A 16,026-nucleotide genomic window follows, 5' to 3' on the forward strand; every position below is an offset into this window, starting at 1 on the left:
TGCAGAAGCAGAGCATTCAAGTAATAGGCCCCATCAAGTGTTCCAGAGTTTACTAAAGTGAGCCTTCAGCGAGTTTTCTTCTTTTTGATTTGCTGAGACAGTCTCCCTGTGTAACTAGGGCTGCCTTGGAACTTGCAATCCTCCTGTCTCAGCCTTCAGGGTACCCCAGTAAAATTTTCTAACAATCTACCATAAAATACTGACAAAACTGTAAAAGTCTGTAAATACAATTTAAGAGTTCTTTTAAATCCTACTTCCCTAGTATTAATAGTCATTATTAGTATTAACCTATTTTTTTAAATCAATCTTTTTTTTTTTTTTTTTTTTTTTTCCGAGACAGGGTTTCTCTGTATAGGTCTGGCTGTCCTGGAACTAACTCTGTAGTCCAGGCTGCCCTCGAACTCAGAAATCTGCCTGCCTCTGCCTCCCAAGTGCCACCACTGCCTGGCCTTAAATCAATCTTAAGTTTGATAGGCGGTGGTGGATAAAGAGCAGTTTCTGGGTAAAAACTACCTCTTAGGCTGTCTACATTGTTGTATAAAGTGAGGCCTTCAGCACCAGATTATAAAGTGAAGGCATGACCTCTCCAAGGTATTGTTAAGGGTAAGGTTTTTGTTGTAGATATAAGGGAGAGTATAGCCAGGTGCCTCTGGAAGAGCCCTGAGCAGGAAGAGAAAGTAGTAGACCAAACGTGGCCAGAGGTTTGGACCTGGCTATGAGAGGAAATAGGGACAAGAGAGGAAAATGAGAAGGGGTGGGGAGGTAGGGAGGGGAGAGAGGGAGGAGAAAGGGGAGAGGAGGGGGAGAGAAGGGTAGGGGGGGGAGGGAATGGGAGAGAAGGGATTGGAGGAGAGCCAAATGGCAGGGTTATATAGAAAAGAGACGCTGGGAGGGAGGGAAGCCCACGAGCTGAAGTTTAGGGGACACGGTGGGGTCCACAGGGCTGAGAAGAGCCACAGGTCCTGGTGATATTGTGATGCTGAGGAAGCCTCCTGGAGGCCAGCACCTGTGCTGGTGTGCTAACAGGCACCACAGCTAGCCATTTGTCCCAGTTTCTTTTGTCCCAGACGGCTGTTAAATACCCCAGCGCATCGTATCAGAGAAAGGTCAAGCTTCAGTACCTAAACCCCACCCCAGTAATCCCAGCAACTGAAAAATTATGAAAAACACCCAGCCATACAGAAACTTACATTTTAACAACAACCAAAAGGACCTCGACTTAGAAATGTCCTTAGTTGAGTGTGCCTACAATCTTGTTTGTAAAGCCGAAATGAGTGGGAATCTTTGAAAAGACCACAATTAAGACAATCACTAAATAACATGGTACACTTACACTATGATCCCTGCAGTGTTAGTCACAGTTGTTACTGTGCAACGCACAGAATACATTGCTACACATATTTTATTCAGAATTGAGTACTGTGAAAACATTTTTAAAAGAGGCCAATATAATAATGTTTTATTGATCTAGGAACTCTGGCACTGAAAGCGTGAACAACCCAAGGTAACGATGTCGTCACCAAGGGACGACCATAGAGCCCAAATCCCTTGACTCCTAGGCTGATGTTTTCCACTAATTGTGCTCCTTTCTACTCATCTGAGAGCTTCAAGAGTGAAGGGCTGGAGAAGGCAGAAGACCTATTATGAGCCAAATCGAGGTGGGGGGTGCTCTGAAGGTCTTCAGCAATCGCCGTTGACACTTTCTTTTGTTTGGGCTGAGCAAGATGAAAGCAGCAACCACAGACCCCAGGGACCAAGAACTGGAACTAGGTACCGCCTGTTGTGGTTACTCTCTTTTCCTCAGTCGGGGCCTGCCCTTTCTCATCTCTTCCTTCTGGCCAAGCTCTAACGCTCTCCCTCCGACTCCATCGGTCCCTATCCTCCCTCCTTCATCCCCTCTGCACACAACTGCTTTGCATCCTCGTTGGACCGGGACCTCCTGGTACTCCCTCCAGCTTTAGCAGGGATTCGAGGCGCCTGGTGTTGGTTGTTCTCTAGAGCGAGGGGCTAGTCAGCATTGTAACACGCGTTTCAGTTGAGAAACTACGGTAGGAGCCGGGGCACAGGCGCGTGTCAAGTGGGCGTTGGGGCTCGTCAGGACAAAGCGTGATTATACAATGAGGACCTTGCCTCCCTCCCGACGCTTAAGTCAGCATCCCTCGGGCACCAGCGAAGCGCGCGTGTTTACACTTCTCTACACCCGGCGGCGGATGGGGGTGGGCTGCTGGGGGGAACTCCAAACCGTTACTCCGCCTGCCGGGGTGGGACCAGCCCAACGGCTGAGACTGCGCTCTGGGCGGACTACAAATCCCAGAAGGCTCCGCGCCGCAGGGGGGCGGGCGGCAGCTTACCTGCCTGCCGCGCTTCCCTCTGGTTCCTACTGATTTTTCACTGCGATAGGTATCCTTCCTACAGCTGAGGGCTGCCTCTGGAGAGAATTAGCAGTCTCTACACTAAAGCCCTCGTGTCCCTGCTCTCCCTACTTCAGTCCTGGCTATGTCTGACTCCCTCATCGGAGTCGGGTGGTGCGGCTAGGGAGGGAAGCCCGTGAGAGCAGTCCCGGCGCACTTCCGCCTCTGCGCTCCGGAAGGTAGGGCGCACGCGCTTGCTGCGACTCCGGAGCGACTCACTTCCGCTCCCACTGTGCCCTGCGAGCCGAATCATGGATCACACTGGTAAGGAGGCGGAGGCAGTGGGGGTCTTAGTTTCTTGCCCCCGTGGCCCGTGTAGGACTGGCTGCCCAGCAGACACAAGGGGCCACGGTCGCCCCACTGCGCCGGGACGTGGCGGAGAGGAAGCAAGCTCAGACCCGGTCCCGGACTGGGCCTGCTGCCTCCCGGCCTACCCTTCGGAGCGGTGCCTCCATCCTCGAGACCGGCAGCACCGCTTCTTTGGTGCCGCTGAGCTCGTTTTGGGACCTTCCGCTGCGCAGGCTTGTTGGAAAGGGGGATCCCAGTTTTGGTTTGTTTTTGTTCTTGTTTTTCTCATTCCGGTTGCCTTTTCACTTTGTGGTGGGGAAATAGGCGGGTGTTTCCCACTCTCGGAATTGGAGAAGCGTCCGGACTCCGGGCAAGAGTGGGTTGGAGACTTCCTGCTGCCTCTCAGCTTCGGGCGGCTGCTGCAGTTATCACCTCCTGTGGTTATTGTCTTGTTGGCTTTTTGCAGACGAGTGGTTAGAGAAGAGAGTCGGATATAGTTTTCGAAGTTATAAGCGGAGCATCTTTTCTACCTGAACTCAAAGCATGCCCCGCCCTTCGGCCGTGGTCCTTTCGCATCTTTTGTGTGGACATACACGGAGTTTTTAAGATCAAGATATTTTCATCGTATACTACGGGTGGCTTCAAACCTCGTTTCTGCTGGCTTCGTTTTCTTGGTTTTAGTTTTAGCACTTGGCTTTGAGTGCTTCAGACAGTTCTATCTCCAAGCAGGAGGAAAGGCATTTTCTTTAAAAATTGAGTGAGATGCTCGAAGTCTTCAAACACTATTTAGTTATATAATTGCATGCAGATACTTGTAGGCTTGGAGATAGAATGATGGAATGGTAAACAATAGAACTACGTTCTTGACTTAGAGTTTACATTCTGTCAAAGGAGGCATGTGGGTTTTTTTTTTTTTTTTTTTTTTTTTTTAAGCTGCTTACAGATTGTGGTGAGTACTTTAAGAAACAGGTGCTTGTGGAGTGGGACGTTTCAGAGAGTGCTATGGAAAGGTGTTTTTGGAATGGTAGGGAGATATAGAGAAAATCAAATGTCCATAGCCTAGTTAGCCCTAAGTTGAGAAGGAAAACACAAGATACCTTTACAGGTCTTTGAAAATCATGATAAAGAGTTTGAGTGGCTACGAAGCAACTGAACAAAAAAAGTAGGAGTATAATATTTTAAAAAATAATTCTGACTCTTCTATGGAGAATGGTTTAGGAGAGGAAGAACAGGAGTAAATAATCTATGTGGTGATTTCAGTACCACAGAGAGAGACTCAGTTTAGTTTAATCGAAGTTTAGTGGTAGAACAACTTACCTGGTTACTTGTTAGCACAGGTCCCCAGCAACACTGTAGGGGATAGTGGGAGGGACACAGAGAGTAGGCAATTGCCACAAGTATTTTGGTGGAGAATCCAGCAGCTGCAAAATGGGTTGATTTGTGGAAGTATGTGAGAGAAATGAGAAAAAGCCGAGTTTCCCAGTAGAGTATCTTGATACTACATGTGTAAAAGAATTATCTTAGGGAATTAAAAAACATTGTAGCATGAAAATAATCACTACTGAGCTAGGTAAGTTAAAAAAAAATGAGTTTCCATGACAGCTCTCCTTTTGGTTTAATGTTAGCCTTTCTAGATTTTAAATCAGCTATGATGCAGTGTCGCCTAGTGTTTTAGTTGCTGCATATTTTGAGAAGAAAAAAAAATCAAATTAAGCCAAAGACTCAAACTTTCACAAAATTAATAAATACAAATTTGAATCACAGAGCCTTTGGCAGATCATGAAATGGCAGTTGGCTAGTTAATTGACAATTTTCTGACTTGAGTAGACATCTCAAAATGATTTTAATGTCAGAGGATCAGGGGGTCTTATAAATGGGAATATTGAAGTAGAATTTTGCCAGAAAGAATATTTCAGAATTTTTTTCTAAATGGCAAACCCATACTGCTTTATTTAGTGTTTTTCTGGATTGCAGAAGTGTCAGCAGTGAGCTGAGGGCCCTCTGGGGTGGAGAAAAGCAGCAAAAAAGCTGATGCCCCTGCAGCTACTCCCAGGCCAGCCATGTCCCCATATTCCTATATCACAGAGGTACCCAGGCCAATAAAGACCCTACAAACACTGATTCATTCTTTGGTCATTGTATGAGATAATTAGTGCTTAGGTAAAAGTAATCTAAATTTTGCAAAATACTGCTTCATTCTTTTTGAGGAGATGGATGCTGGGCACCTGAACCCAGGATCTTCAGTACCTTAGACAGATACTAACTCTGAAGCTCCCTGGCTTAGGTTCCTTGACTCTTTTTATTCAAGATAAAATATTAATGTGTTGTTTTAAAAACTATATAATAAAGTGTTACTACTGTTAAAGGTCTATTTACTTTAAATGGTCAATTCTTTTTATCTCTTATGTAATATCCAGATATTTTTTTACATGCTTTGTGTATTTTTGTTGTTTTGTTTCTATGTATGGTAGCCCCACATAAACAAACTTCAGAATTTTGTCACTTGAAATCTGTGAGGCAAACAGTAGCTTTAGAAACAGGCTCCTGAAAGGGCCAGGCTACTGTTTAAATAATGGAGAACTGGGTTATGTGAGCTGGTTGAAACGTTGTGCAGGTAAAGTGTGTTTTCATTCACAGAGCTAACACACTAGGAATCCTGAAGGGCAATACATTAGCTATTTCAGTTCTTTGGAAAGTTGGGGATGCTTTTTGTGCAAGGGGAAAAAGTTATCTGTTATAGATCTATGTAGGTACTTCTGTATAAATGAGCAAATGCAGTGGAGACTGCTGAAATACATGAAAGACATTCCATTTTAGTGTAGTCTTGAAGATTGATCAAGTTGGGTTTATTATAATTCAAGATTATAGCTATTCATCTAATCTTTCCATGAAAGATTTTGAGAGGAGTTAACTGTTATAAGAGTAGAAAGTAAAAAGAAGATGTTTAATCATTGAGACTCATTTTAAATTTCATTTTATTGTGTTCATAGAAAGGGCAAATGGGTATGAATTTAGTTGATTGGCTTTGCTTATAGTTGTGGAAGTCATTAGTACTAGCAGAATACTTTCACATTCTAGTTTTGCTGAATTTAATATGGACAGTTTGGCTATCAGTTCTGATAGTAATTCTTGCAGGAACTCTATTCCTAAACTTGTGTTTCAGACATTACAATTTTTAAGATTATGTTTGCATTTTCTATCTTTAAGCATTTCCCTTTTTGTCCTAAGGTAAAGTTGAATACTTTGTGTTACATATTTTTATGTAGTTGAAAAATAAAGTTTGATATGATTCAGTCCTGTGAAATAATGTTCTTCTTATTCATGGACAAGAATTCCTTTTTTTTCTATAGCTGATAAGATGATGATGTTCTTTTTTAAAGACTAGAAAGTGTCTGTTTTTTAAGACCCAGGTCTAACAGTTTTCCATTGCAGTGCTGACTGTTACCTGAAGATATCTGTTGCCGATGTCTCTAGAGATGCTCAGTACAAACAATGCACTGTGTTCTATTAAGCGATATATTTTTGTATCTGCTGATACTTTCTAGGAAAAATGTTATGCTTAAGGGAATAATTATATCTTTAAAGCCACCACATAAGCCAGTAAGATGGCTTAACAGATAAAGATACTGCTACCTGCTGAGGCCCTGAAGTCAACATCTAGGGCTCAGGTGGTCGGAGGGGAGAGCCAGCTCCCACAGATTGTTTCTGACCTCCATATACACACGGTGGCTCCACAGCAGTTCCCCCTAAACATAATACATTAAAACTTTATTTTCAAGTATATTTCAGAGTTAGTGTTGCATTTTCAATTTGTTATGTAAATACTACTAAGGTTACTCCATGGCTACTTCACATGTTTGATAATTAGACACATATGTTAACACAATTTTGTTTTTCTCCTTTATTTTTAAAAATCTTTACAATCTGTATGAGGGTTTTGTTGTTGTTGTTGTTGTTTATCTTTTTGTAAACTACTATGGAATTGTATGGAAGTTTTTATTGTTCATTTTTCAGAAAGAGATGAAGGTTCTGTAATTTTTGTCAGCTTCTGAAAGGGTTCCCTGTCCAAAAAGAAGCTTAACCAAAAGCATTACTTTAAAGGTTTACCCCAAATAAAGAATATTAGCAGTTAAACTTATCAGTCTAGTATTTAAAATCAGAACCAAGATCTTCAGTTTATTGTTTGATGATGTTGATTTTATCTTTATACTTGTTGTAGAACAATTTTCAAACAGAAAAGTAAAAACAATTACAGTTTCTTTTTATTCCTATTCATATAGACAATGAGTTACAAGGCACTAATAGTTCTGGATCCTTGGGTGGTCTTGATGTTCGCAGAAGAATTCCTATAAAACTGATCTCCAAACAAGCCAACAAAGTTAAACCTGCACCTCGAACTCAAAGGACTATTAGCAGGATGCCTGCAAAGGCCCCACAAGGTGATGAAGGTAACTTGTTTAAACTGAAATGTTTAAGAGTTGTCAGGTTGAAGAGATAGATGGCTTGGAGGTTAAGAGCACTGAATATTCCTCCAAAGGACCCAGGTTCAGTTCCCAGCACCCATATGACAGCTCACAACTGCAGCTCACATACCTGCAGACAAAGCAACAAAATAGCATTGCACATAAAATAAATAAAAGTAAAATTTAAAAAAGAGCTCTGTTGTTTATCTGAGTGTATCAAATAATCCATCTGATTTTATTTATTTAAACCTACTTTAAAATTTTAACCTTAGCAAACCGCCGGTGGCTCGGCCCTTAAGGCACCCGCCCGCAGAGGGCGCACCATCTCTTGGTGCGCGCGCGTTCAAGTTCCGCTCTCCCGTTTCCCGCGTCTTGGGGAAAAAAAATTTAACCTTACATACTCTTTATTTTCTATCCCTTTGGAAGCTCCCTTGCCCCCCTTTTAAAGACTCTAATCAATATTGCAGAGAGCGTGACATTAAAAGTAAAGTTTGTTTTTCAGAGCTGATGTTAATGTCTCTTAAAATCTTTCAAGTAATCTGGGTGGTGGTGGTGAATGCTTTTAATCCCTGCACTACAGAGACAGAGACAGAGGCAGGTGGATCTCTTAGTTCAAGGCCAGCCTGGTTTATAGGGCAAGTTCCACTATAGCCAGGGCTACACAAGAAAATCTTGTTTAGAAACAACAAAAACAACAACAAAAAAGGAAGTAAGAAAGAAAAGAAAAAGAAAAAAGGTTTATCCAGGTGAGATGGCACATGGCTGAAATCCTAGCACTTAGGAAGCTGAGACAGGAGGATTGTTTGAGGTCAGACTCTATCTCAAACAAGTGAATAGTCCTAGGTATTTAGTCTATAGATACCCTACAATTTATTTAACTTTCTTGTAGATTCTTGTTTTGCTGTAATTATGTTGTAATGTAAATATTGAAATTTGACTTGGGAGATGGTCAGATTATTTAAATGGGTGAGAGTAATTGCCACATAAGCCTGGTGACCCAAGTGTCATCCCTAGAACCATTTAAAAGAGGAAGGAGAGAACTGACCTCCATAAGATGTCTTCTGACCGCCACTGTGCAAACCCTCCCCTCCATATCATGTACATAACAAATAACACAACAAATGAGTGATTGTTTTTAAAGGCTTGATTTGTACACTTCAGAGTTGATCAGATCTTGTTAAATTACTCTTCAGAAAGGGTGTGTTGGTTTTTAACCTAACATTTTTTTGAGGCAGAACCTCTGTAACTATTCTGTCCTTGAAGGTCAGAAGTCTTGCTGCTTCAGCCTTCTAAGTGCTGTGGTCACAGGCTGGTGCTTAAATGTGTGGTTGGATTCCTTTTCCTAGTACTAGCCAGCTCGTCTCAGTTCTAGGATCTGTTTTGATTGGTGCTTTTCTCTTAATTTTGAATTCTTTATAATATTGGCTTTGTTAAATGTTTGTGTAGTTCATTTATCTTCTGTATATAAAATATTACTGTAAAGAATTTGAACATTCTAGATAGCCAGTTAACTAGAGCTTGCTCTTTCGTGTTTTCGTAATTCTTTAAAAGGCTTTTCCTAGTTTTATGAATATAAAAACCATTTCCTGTCTTTCCATCTGTTAGAAGTCAGCAAGCTGGTCTACAGGCCAATTTTGGTTGCTTTAAAAAGATAAAGTTACTGTTCAGTTGAGTATTGCCTGTGGCTGTTTTCCCACTACTGTGGCAGACTTGACTAGATTTATATGACCAAGAAAGTCTAAGATTTGTACTGTGGCCTTTTATAGCAACAGTTTGTTTGCCCATGCTGTAGAACATATGTATTGTTTTTTAAAGTGAAGTCTTGCTTACCACAAATATTGAGAAATTTGTTTTTTTTTCTTCCAGAATAGAAATCTTGCTGTTTAACATACATTCAAGTTCTGGAAGATCTGCCTTACTCCTAAATTCTATTCTTATAATTTGTAGGTAGTTTAGAATAAATGGTGAATGCATATCTTTAAAATTTGTTCAGTAAACATTATGGTGATAATTAGTGAGGTTTTTATACTAGAGATGGTCTATGGAGTTAGTAAATAGGTCTGTTCTTGGCTCTGGCACACACTCGGCTTATGGTGGCTGCTGTGCCCACTGTATGTTGTCATTTGTAAAGTACTAGAGATGGACTCGATGATCATGAAGACTACTTCCAGCCAGCATTTTAAACTCCAGTTTAAAAAAAGATATGCCAGTTAATTTCTGTGACAAATATGGATTGTATATTACCTGTGGGAAAATGGTAAGTACAATTAAGGCTTGGTATTGTAGAGGTAGGATTCTGAAATACATGTTTTGATTTTTTTTTTTATAACTAGTTTTATATACAAAAAAGCTAAGGAAGTTTTATAAAACCATGAATTTAATCTAGATGGGGGTTTTCTGTTTTTTGTTTTTTTCTTGTTTTAGAGTAGTTTTAAGAATTTTGATTTTCATGGTTTTATATCTCTGAGAGTCATCAGAGATATTTTTTAGTAAATAGATCAATTTTGTCATGGAAATGTACTTTTTAAAATGAAATTTTAAGTTAGAAAATGTAATGTAACTTTTTTTCTCTTAGAAGGATTTGATTATAACGAAGAACAGCGGTATGACTGTAAAGGGGGCGAACTCTTTGGGAATCAGCGAAGATTTCCAGGACATCTTTTTTGGGATTTTAAGGTATAACTAAAAATGAAAAATTAGGCATTAAGTACTGGTACAGATTTTTAGTATATCTATGACTTGTAGCATACATAATTCCACTTGCTTGTTTCTACCTCTTCAAAAATGATTTGAAGTAATTTTTGGTAAAACATATAAAATCATTAACCGCTGTTTAAGATGGAAAGCAAGCAAATGGAATTATACTAATTGATTTTTACTTCTGTTGTAGTAACAACTTAGGAAATTCTATCCATTTCACTGTGTGAATTGATAAGTAGAATTTTCAAAATTGACTAAAGAGAAAATTTTAATTATGATCTCAACAGATAAACATCTTAGGTGAAAAGGATGATACACCAGTTCATTTCTGTGACAAATGTGGATTACCTATTAAAGTGTATGGGAGAATGGTAAGTACAGCTAAGATTTTTTTATAACTAATTTTGTAACATAATATGTCCAAAAAAGCTAAGTTTAATAATACCATGAACTTAATATATTTATTCTTACTCTTTTAGAATAGATTCAGGAGAATCACGATAAAATGAAACACATTTTGAATTCTTTCTCAGGAGCTTTTTACTTGCAGGGACTATTTTGACATTGATAGGTTCACATATCTGAAAATAGAAGCAGGTTCCAGGCAAGGAGGGATTGTCTTCTAATCCCAGCACTCTGGAAGTTGAGGCAGAAGGATCATAGGATCAAGGGCTGCATCAGGTACATCAGAGTGTAAGGCAAGCTGAGCTGAACATGAGATCCTGTCTCCAGAAATAAAAAGCAAAGTGTTAGCAGATGTACATGTATTTATTAGAAAAAGAGACAAAGTTTTCAAAAACTTGTGATTAAAACTTATTGCTGGGTAGTGGTGGCACATGCCACCCACTTTAATGCCTCATTTAATCTCAGCACTAAGGAGGCAGAGGTAAGTGAATTGTTCTAAGACAACCAAGGCTATGCAGAGAAACCCTGCCTTGAAAAACCAGATAGATTACGACAGACAGACAGTAGATAGATAGATAGATAGATAGATAGATAGATAGATAGATAGCTCGATAGCTCGATAGCTCGATAGCTCGATAGCTCTTAGCTGCTTCTGGTATATAGTCTTAATAAGTATTCATTTAACTCCTGTGTGCCTTCTGTCTGTAGAGCACTGTACTGACAGTTAGCATTGAAATGTTCTAAGTTGTTCTAGGATGCTTAACTATGATATTTTTGCCTACAGATTCCATGCAAGCATGTCTTTTGCTATGACTGTGCTATTTTACATGAAAAAAAAGGAGATAAGATGTGTCCAGGGTAAGATATGATTATCTTAGATTGTCTAATAGTAGTGGTTTATCAGCAAGATGGGTTAAAGGTTTTAGTGTAATGGGAGTAGACAAGGATGCAAATGTGCTGGCTGAGCCACTCTCTGTGAACCTGGAGTTAGTTTTTCCCTTGTCTGGAAGATGGAGCTAGCCATTGTCAAGTCTATTAGAGTAGCTCCAAGGAGTACTGCTGGTTGCTAAGGAAACTATGAACAACTGTAAGAAAAGATTTCCCCTCTATGGTATAGGATATGGGCATTGCTAGGGGAAAAAGGGATGATTTGTTAGTGACCCAATGACAACTGATTTTTTTGGCATATTTCTTTAGTTTTTTAAAGTTACAGATTACGGATTACATACTATGTTTAAGGGATTTTAACATATGTCTATAGAGTTATACTTTAGAAGAATATGAAATTTGGAAGTATACATTATAGTGTTTGTTGAGGTATTTCTCTAATGCCTATTTCCCAGCCCAGTGTTGTGCATTAGCTTTAAAATTACATAATATATATGATTGTCCCATTAAGATAGCTAAAATATAATGCATTAGTGAACATTAAAAGATTTTCTCTGTTACATTTTTTTAAAATTTACTTACCTTTGTTTTATGTGCATAAGTGTTTCTGCCTGCATATCTGTCTGTGTGTGTGTGTCAGATCTTGGAGTTACAGATAGTTGTGAGCTTCCATGTGGATGTTGGTATTTGAACCCCAGTCCTCTGGAAGAGCATTCAGTGCCCTTAACTGCTAAGCCATATCTCCACCCCCTAGAGGTTCCAATATTTCTATTTAAAAGTGCAATTTAGTTTTCAGGTAACTAAATGTGTTCTAGTATGCACTTCACTAGCGTAGTCTTTAGCTATCTAGAGAGAAACATGTCTTAATTGTCAAACCAAGTGCAGGAAATAAAGTTACCAACCAGAATTAATTTAAATAGTATATACTACTGCTTTTAGGCATTATCCAAAAGAAAAGACCTTATCCTATTTAACACAGAAATGTTTCTGAGTGTGTAGTGAATTAGATAGCTGAAAAGCAAGAAATGTGCAAAATGGCCACAAATTAGCCGTACCCTAGCTCCTACAGTAAGGAAAAGAGACAACTGAATTTTGAATTCTGTGGTTATAAATGAGAGATCCTTTGCTTTGTCATTCCCATATGTAAGTCATACTATAGTTAGAGAAAATGAACTGTAAGTCTTGGGAAATAGAAGGTCTCTTAAGACATTCTATTTGGTGGTACAGTTGAGGTAAAAATGTTCTCAAGTTGTTAGAGACGTTGATGATTAGTGTCTGGTACAAATAAAGAAGATTAGAAGTTCACTATAAGTAGTTCAGTACTCAATGTCAATTTTGCGAGTATCTTATAGTATTTTAAAGTAAAGCTTAAGTTAAATGTGATGCTTTATGTTTTGGTTTTAGTAAATCAATGTTTTCTTTCTGTTTAGGTGTAGTGATCCTGTGCAGCGGATTGAACAGTGCACACGAGGGTCTCTCTTCATGTGTAGCATTGTTCAAGGTTGCAAAAGAACATACCTGTCTCAGAGGGACTTACAAGCTCATATCAACCATCGCCATATGAGAGCTGGAAAGCCTGTTACCCGTGCTTCACTTGAGAATGTTCATCCTCCTATTGCCCCACCACCAACTGAAATTCCCGATCGTTTCATAATGCCACCAGACAAGCATCATATGAGCCATATTCCTCCAAAGCAGCACATCATGATGCCACCACCTCCTCTGCAGCATGTGCCACATGAGCACTATAATCAGCCACACGAGGATATTCGTGCTCCTCCAGCAGAATTGTCCATGGCTCCACCTCCACCTCGGTCGGTCAGTCAGGAAACCTTTCGTATTTCAACAAGAAAACACAGCAATTTAATAACTGTCCCTATTCAGGATGACTCAAGTTCAGGTGCTAGAGAACCACCACCTCCTGCCCCAGCACCTGCTCATCATCATCCTGAATACCAGGGTCAGCCAGTGGTATCTCATCCTCATCATATTATGCCTCCACAGCAGCATTATGCACCACCCCCACCTCCTCCACCACCAATAAGCCATCCAATGCCACATCCTCCCCAGGCTGCAGGTACTCCTCACTTGGTATATAGCCAAGCTCCACCTCCACCAATGACCTCTGCTCCACCACCAATAACCCCTCCCCCTGGACATATTATTGCCCAGATGCCACCTTATATGAATCATCCTCCACCAGGACCCCCTCCACCTCAGCATGGTGGTCCACCTGTAACTGCACCCCCTCCTCACCATTACAATCCTAACTCTTTACCCCAGTTTACTGAAGATCAAGGAACTCTAAGCCCTCCATTTACACAACCAGGAGGAATGAGTCCCGGTATATGGCCTGCACCAAGAGGGCCGCCACCTCCTCCACGAATGCAGGGCCCGCCTTCTCAAACCCCACTACCTGGACCACATCATCCAGATCAAACAAGATATAGACCGTATTACCAGTGATCATAGTGTTTTGAACTGAAGATAAAACAAGGGAAAAAAAAGATTAAATTAGTCAATTAAGCTTTGACTGTGGAAGGAAAACTACCTCTTTTGAGGTAGCTATAAAACACAAAGTCTTGTCTCTTAAAATGGTTTTAATCTGACTTTAGGATTGCTTTCAAGTACTATTCTGTAGTGCAGATAAGTGGCTTGGTTGAGCACAACTATATCTTAACAACTGTTACGTTGGTGTGATAAATTTTCCCAAAAGTGACCATTTATAAAAAAAATTTGAAAAAAAATTTCACTGTTCCACTTTGAGAAATACTGCTTTTATTAAACCCAATGTTTAGTTTTTCTTGTGATGCATTTTGTTAACCTGTGTAAAAGAATTAAATTTCAAAATGGTTGTAAAAATGCTATTTTTATGTGAATTTAAGTGCAGCCATATCATTTTTTTAACCCATATTTTACCACTAATTTTCCAAAGTTAAAATAAAATCCTAGAAGTAAAAATCTACTAAATCGTTACCAGGCAGACTGTTAAATGGTAGGGAATTATTTCACATTTTAGGCACTGAAATTTCAAGGTATAATTGTATAGTGCATTTCACTTGGATGCCTTTTCATGTTTGGATAACCTCAGAAGCTCCAAAATACATGACAATTTCTATAACTGTAGTTGACTGACATGTCTCAAGGTATTCTATAATTTGGAAAATGACCTGCTTTACAGGCTCTAAGCTGCTGAGGAGTGCTGTTTTCATTGATGTTTTTCCTGAGTGCTTAGAGTCACATAATTTGTCACACTTAAAGATCTTAAGTTATATTACTTTATAGGACTGTTTAAATGGTGTTATTTGGATGAAATGTGTTCTCTGCTCACTGTCTTAACCTACATATTTGGGGCTGGTTAGGCTTTATTTAAATCTGCATTTTCTCATAGTAGTTTGATTCTGTACTTTAGTGCATAGTGTGTTCTTATTTATGGGATTATAAATTGCAGTTTGGATGCTGTGGAGGAATCTGACTAATGTATTAGCAAACGGTGTTCCTTGTAATCACAAGCTAGCATTTACTCAGGTTTTGTGGCTATGGTGAGTTTTCCCTCTAAGTTGAAAATTTAAAACTATCATTTCTTCTTTTCTTAGCAAAACAGTCTAAAATTGGAACATTTTATCGTAAAATCAATAGTAAAGACAACCAGATAATTTTGAATTGGACAGAAGAAAATAATGATTAGATTGTGAATTTCAGTGCCGTGTAAGGTGCCTTTAGAGTCAGTGTTTGCATTATAGGGGCTTGTTACAGTCCATTGGAGATGACCACTCAGTTTATACATATTTCCTATGTATAAGTCAGCATTCTTAGGATATTATTATGTATCCTTTGAATTGACTAAACTCTTGTGAAGCTTTTCTTCCCCTTTAAAATGGTGCATAATATAAACATGGTGTGTAGTGATAACATTTATTAGATAGTTTGTAGTATATAAATTTAGAACATTGGTTTTTGACAAGGGGTATACTGATTGCTAACTCACCATTTTATTCTGTCAGGTACAGGAAAACATTTTTATGTTGGATGATCAGATGCAAAATCATTTCTGAACTTTCAGAAGAAATAATATAAATGGCCATTCATCCTTGACTGGCCAAAAATAATTAACACATTTTTTTTTTTTTAAGCAAGTAACTTTTCCACATGTAGCATTTTGAGAATCTGGTTTGCTCATGCGCTATTTCTAGTGAGAAACTCTTGTTATTAGACGCATGGAAGTGGAATAGTGTGACATGTGGTGAGTGTTTCTATCATTACTGTAGGTACTTGGACTGGTGCAAACTTGATTCTTTTTCATGCCCCTGTTTAGGAGCTATTAAAATATTACTGTTAAAAATCCAAATTACTCTTTGTTTCATGTAATTAGAAAATAGCCAGATTCATGTAAGAGCTTTTTAGCTGTTTATGAGAAGCTCTTATACTGAGATTTACTGGGGTTGGGTGTGGTAAGAAACCACTTAGCCTATATTTTGGACCAAAAAAAAAAAAAAAAAAAATCAATATCATGAAAAAAAAAAATCCCACATTATGAGAATTCTTGTAGGCTTTAAAAAATAATTTCAGTTCGGTTGATAAACATGCTGGGAGGCAGGTGAGATGAATGTTTTGTATTAGAATTTTAAGTGTTAGACTTGAATTCATCAGTTAATTGTTTGAATGAGGGTGGGTGGGTAGACAGATAACAAGATTATTATTAAGTGTTTCTGTTCTTATGGAAAAAGATGTGAATCCCAGCACATTTCAGGGAAGCCTTGGAAGCTATCTATGATGGACATAAGTCTAAATGTATGTATGTTTCATTAATTGCTCTTAAGACTACTGAGGTGGCAGTTTAATTCTTAAAAACAATAAAATGGAAGCATAAA

General features: G+C 39.1%; 1 protein-coding gene across 8 annotated transcripts; it reads left to right on the forward strand.

Annotated features, from left to right (window-relative positions):
* The first annotated feature begins 1,550 nt into the window (after positions 1-1,550).
* Positions 1,551-16,026, forward strand: Cbll1 (Cbl proto-oncogene like 1). Of its 8 annotated transcripts, none has more exons than XM_076942019.1 (6): positions 1,551-1,770; positions 6,980-7,147; positions 9,741-9,838; positions 10,150-10,233; positions 11,052-11,125; positions 12,586-16,026. In XM_076942019.1, exons 1-6 carry the CDS (start codon positions 1,725-1,727, stop codon positions 13,619-13,621), a joined length of 1,506 nt encoding a protein of 501 aa, XP_076798134.1. In that variant the 5' UTR covers positions 1,551-1,724; the 3' UTR covers positions 13,622-16,026. The 8 variants fall into 8 exon arrangements, with proteins under 8 accessions (XP_076798134.1, XP_076798135.1, XP_076798136.1 ...); XM_076942020.1 differs by having other exon boundaries at positions 6,980-7,138; positions 9,738-9,838; XM_076942021.1 differs by having other exon boundaries at positions 6,980-7,138.

Source organism: Arvicanthis niloticus, chromosome 11 (genome assembly GCF_011762505.2).
Source record: "Arvicanthis niloticus isolate mArvNil1 chromosome 11, mArvNil1.pat.X, whole genome shotgun sequence".
In the NCBI taxonomy this organism is placed as follows: Eukaryota; Metazoa; Chordata; class Mammalia; order Rodentia; family Muridae; genus Arvicanthis; species Arvicanthis niloticus.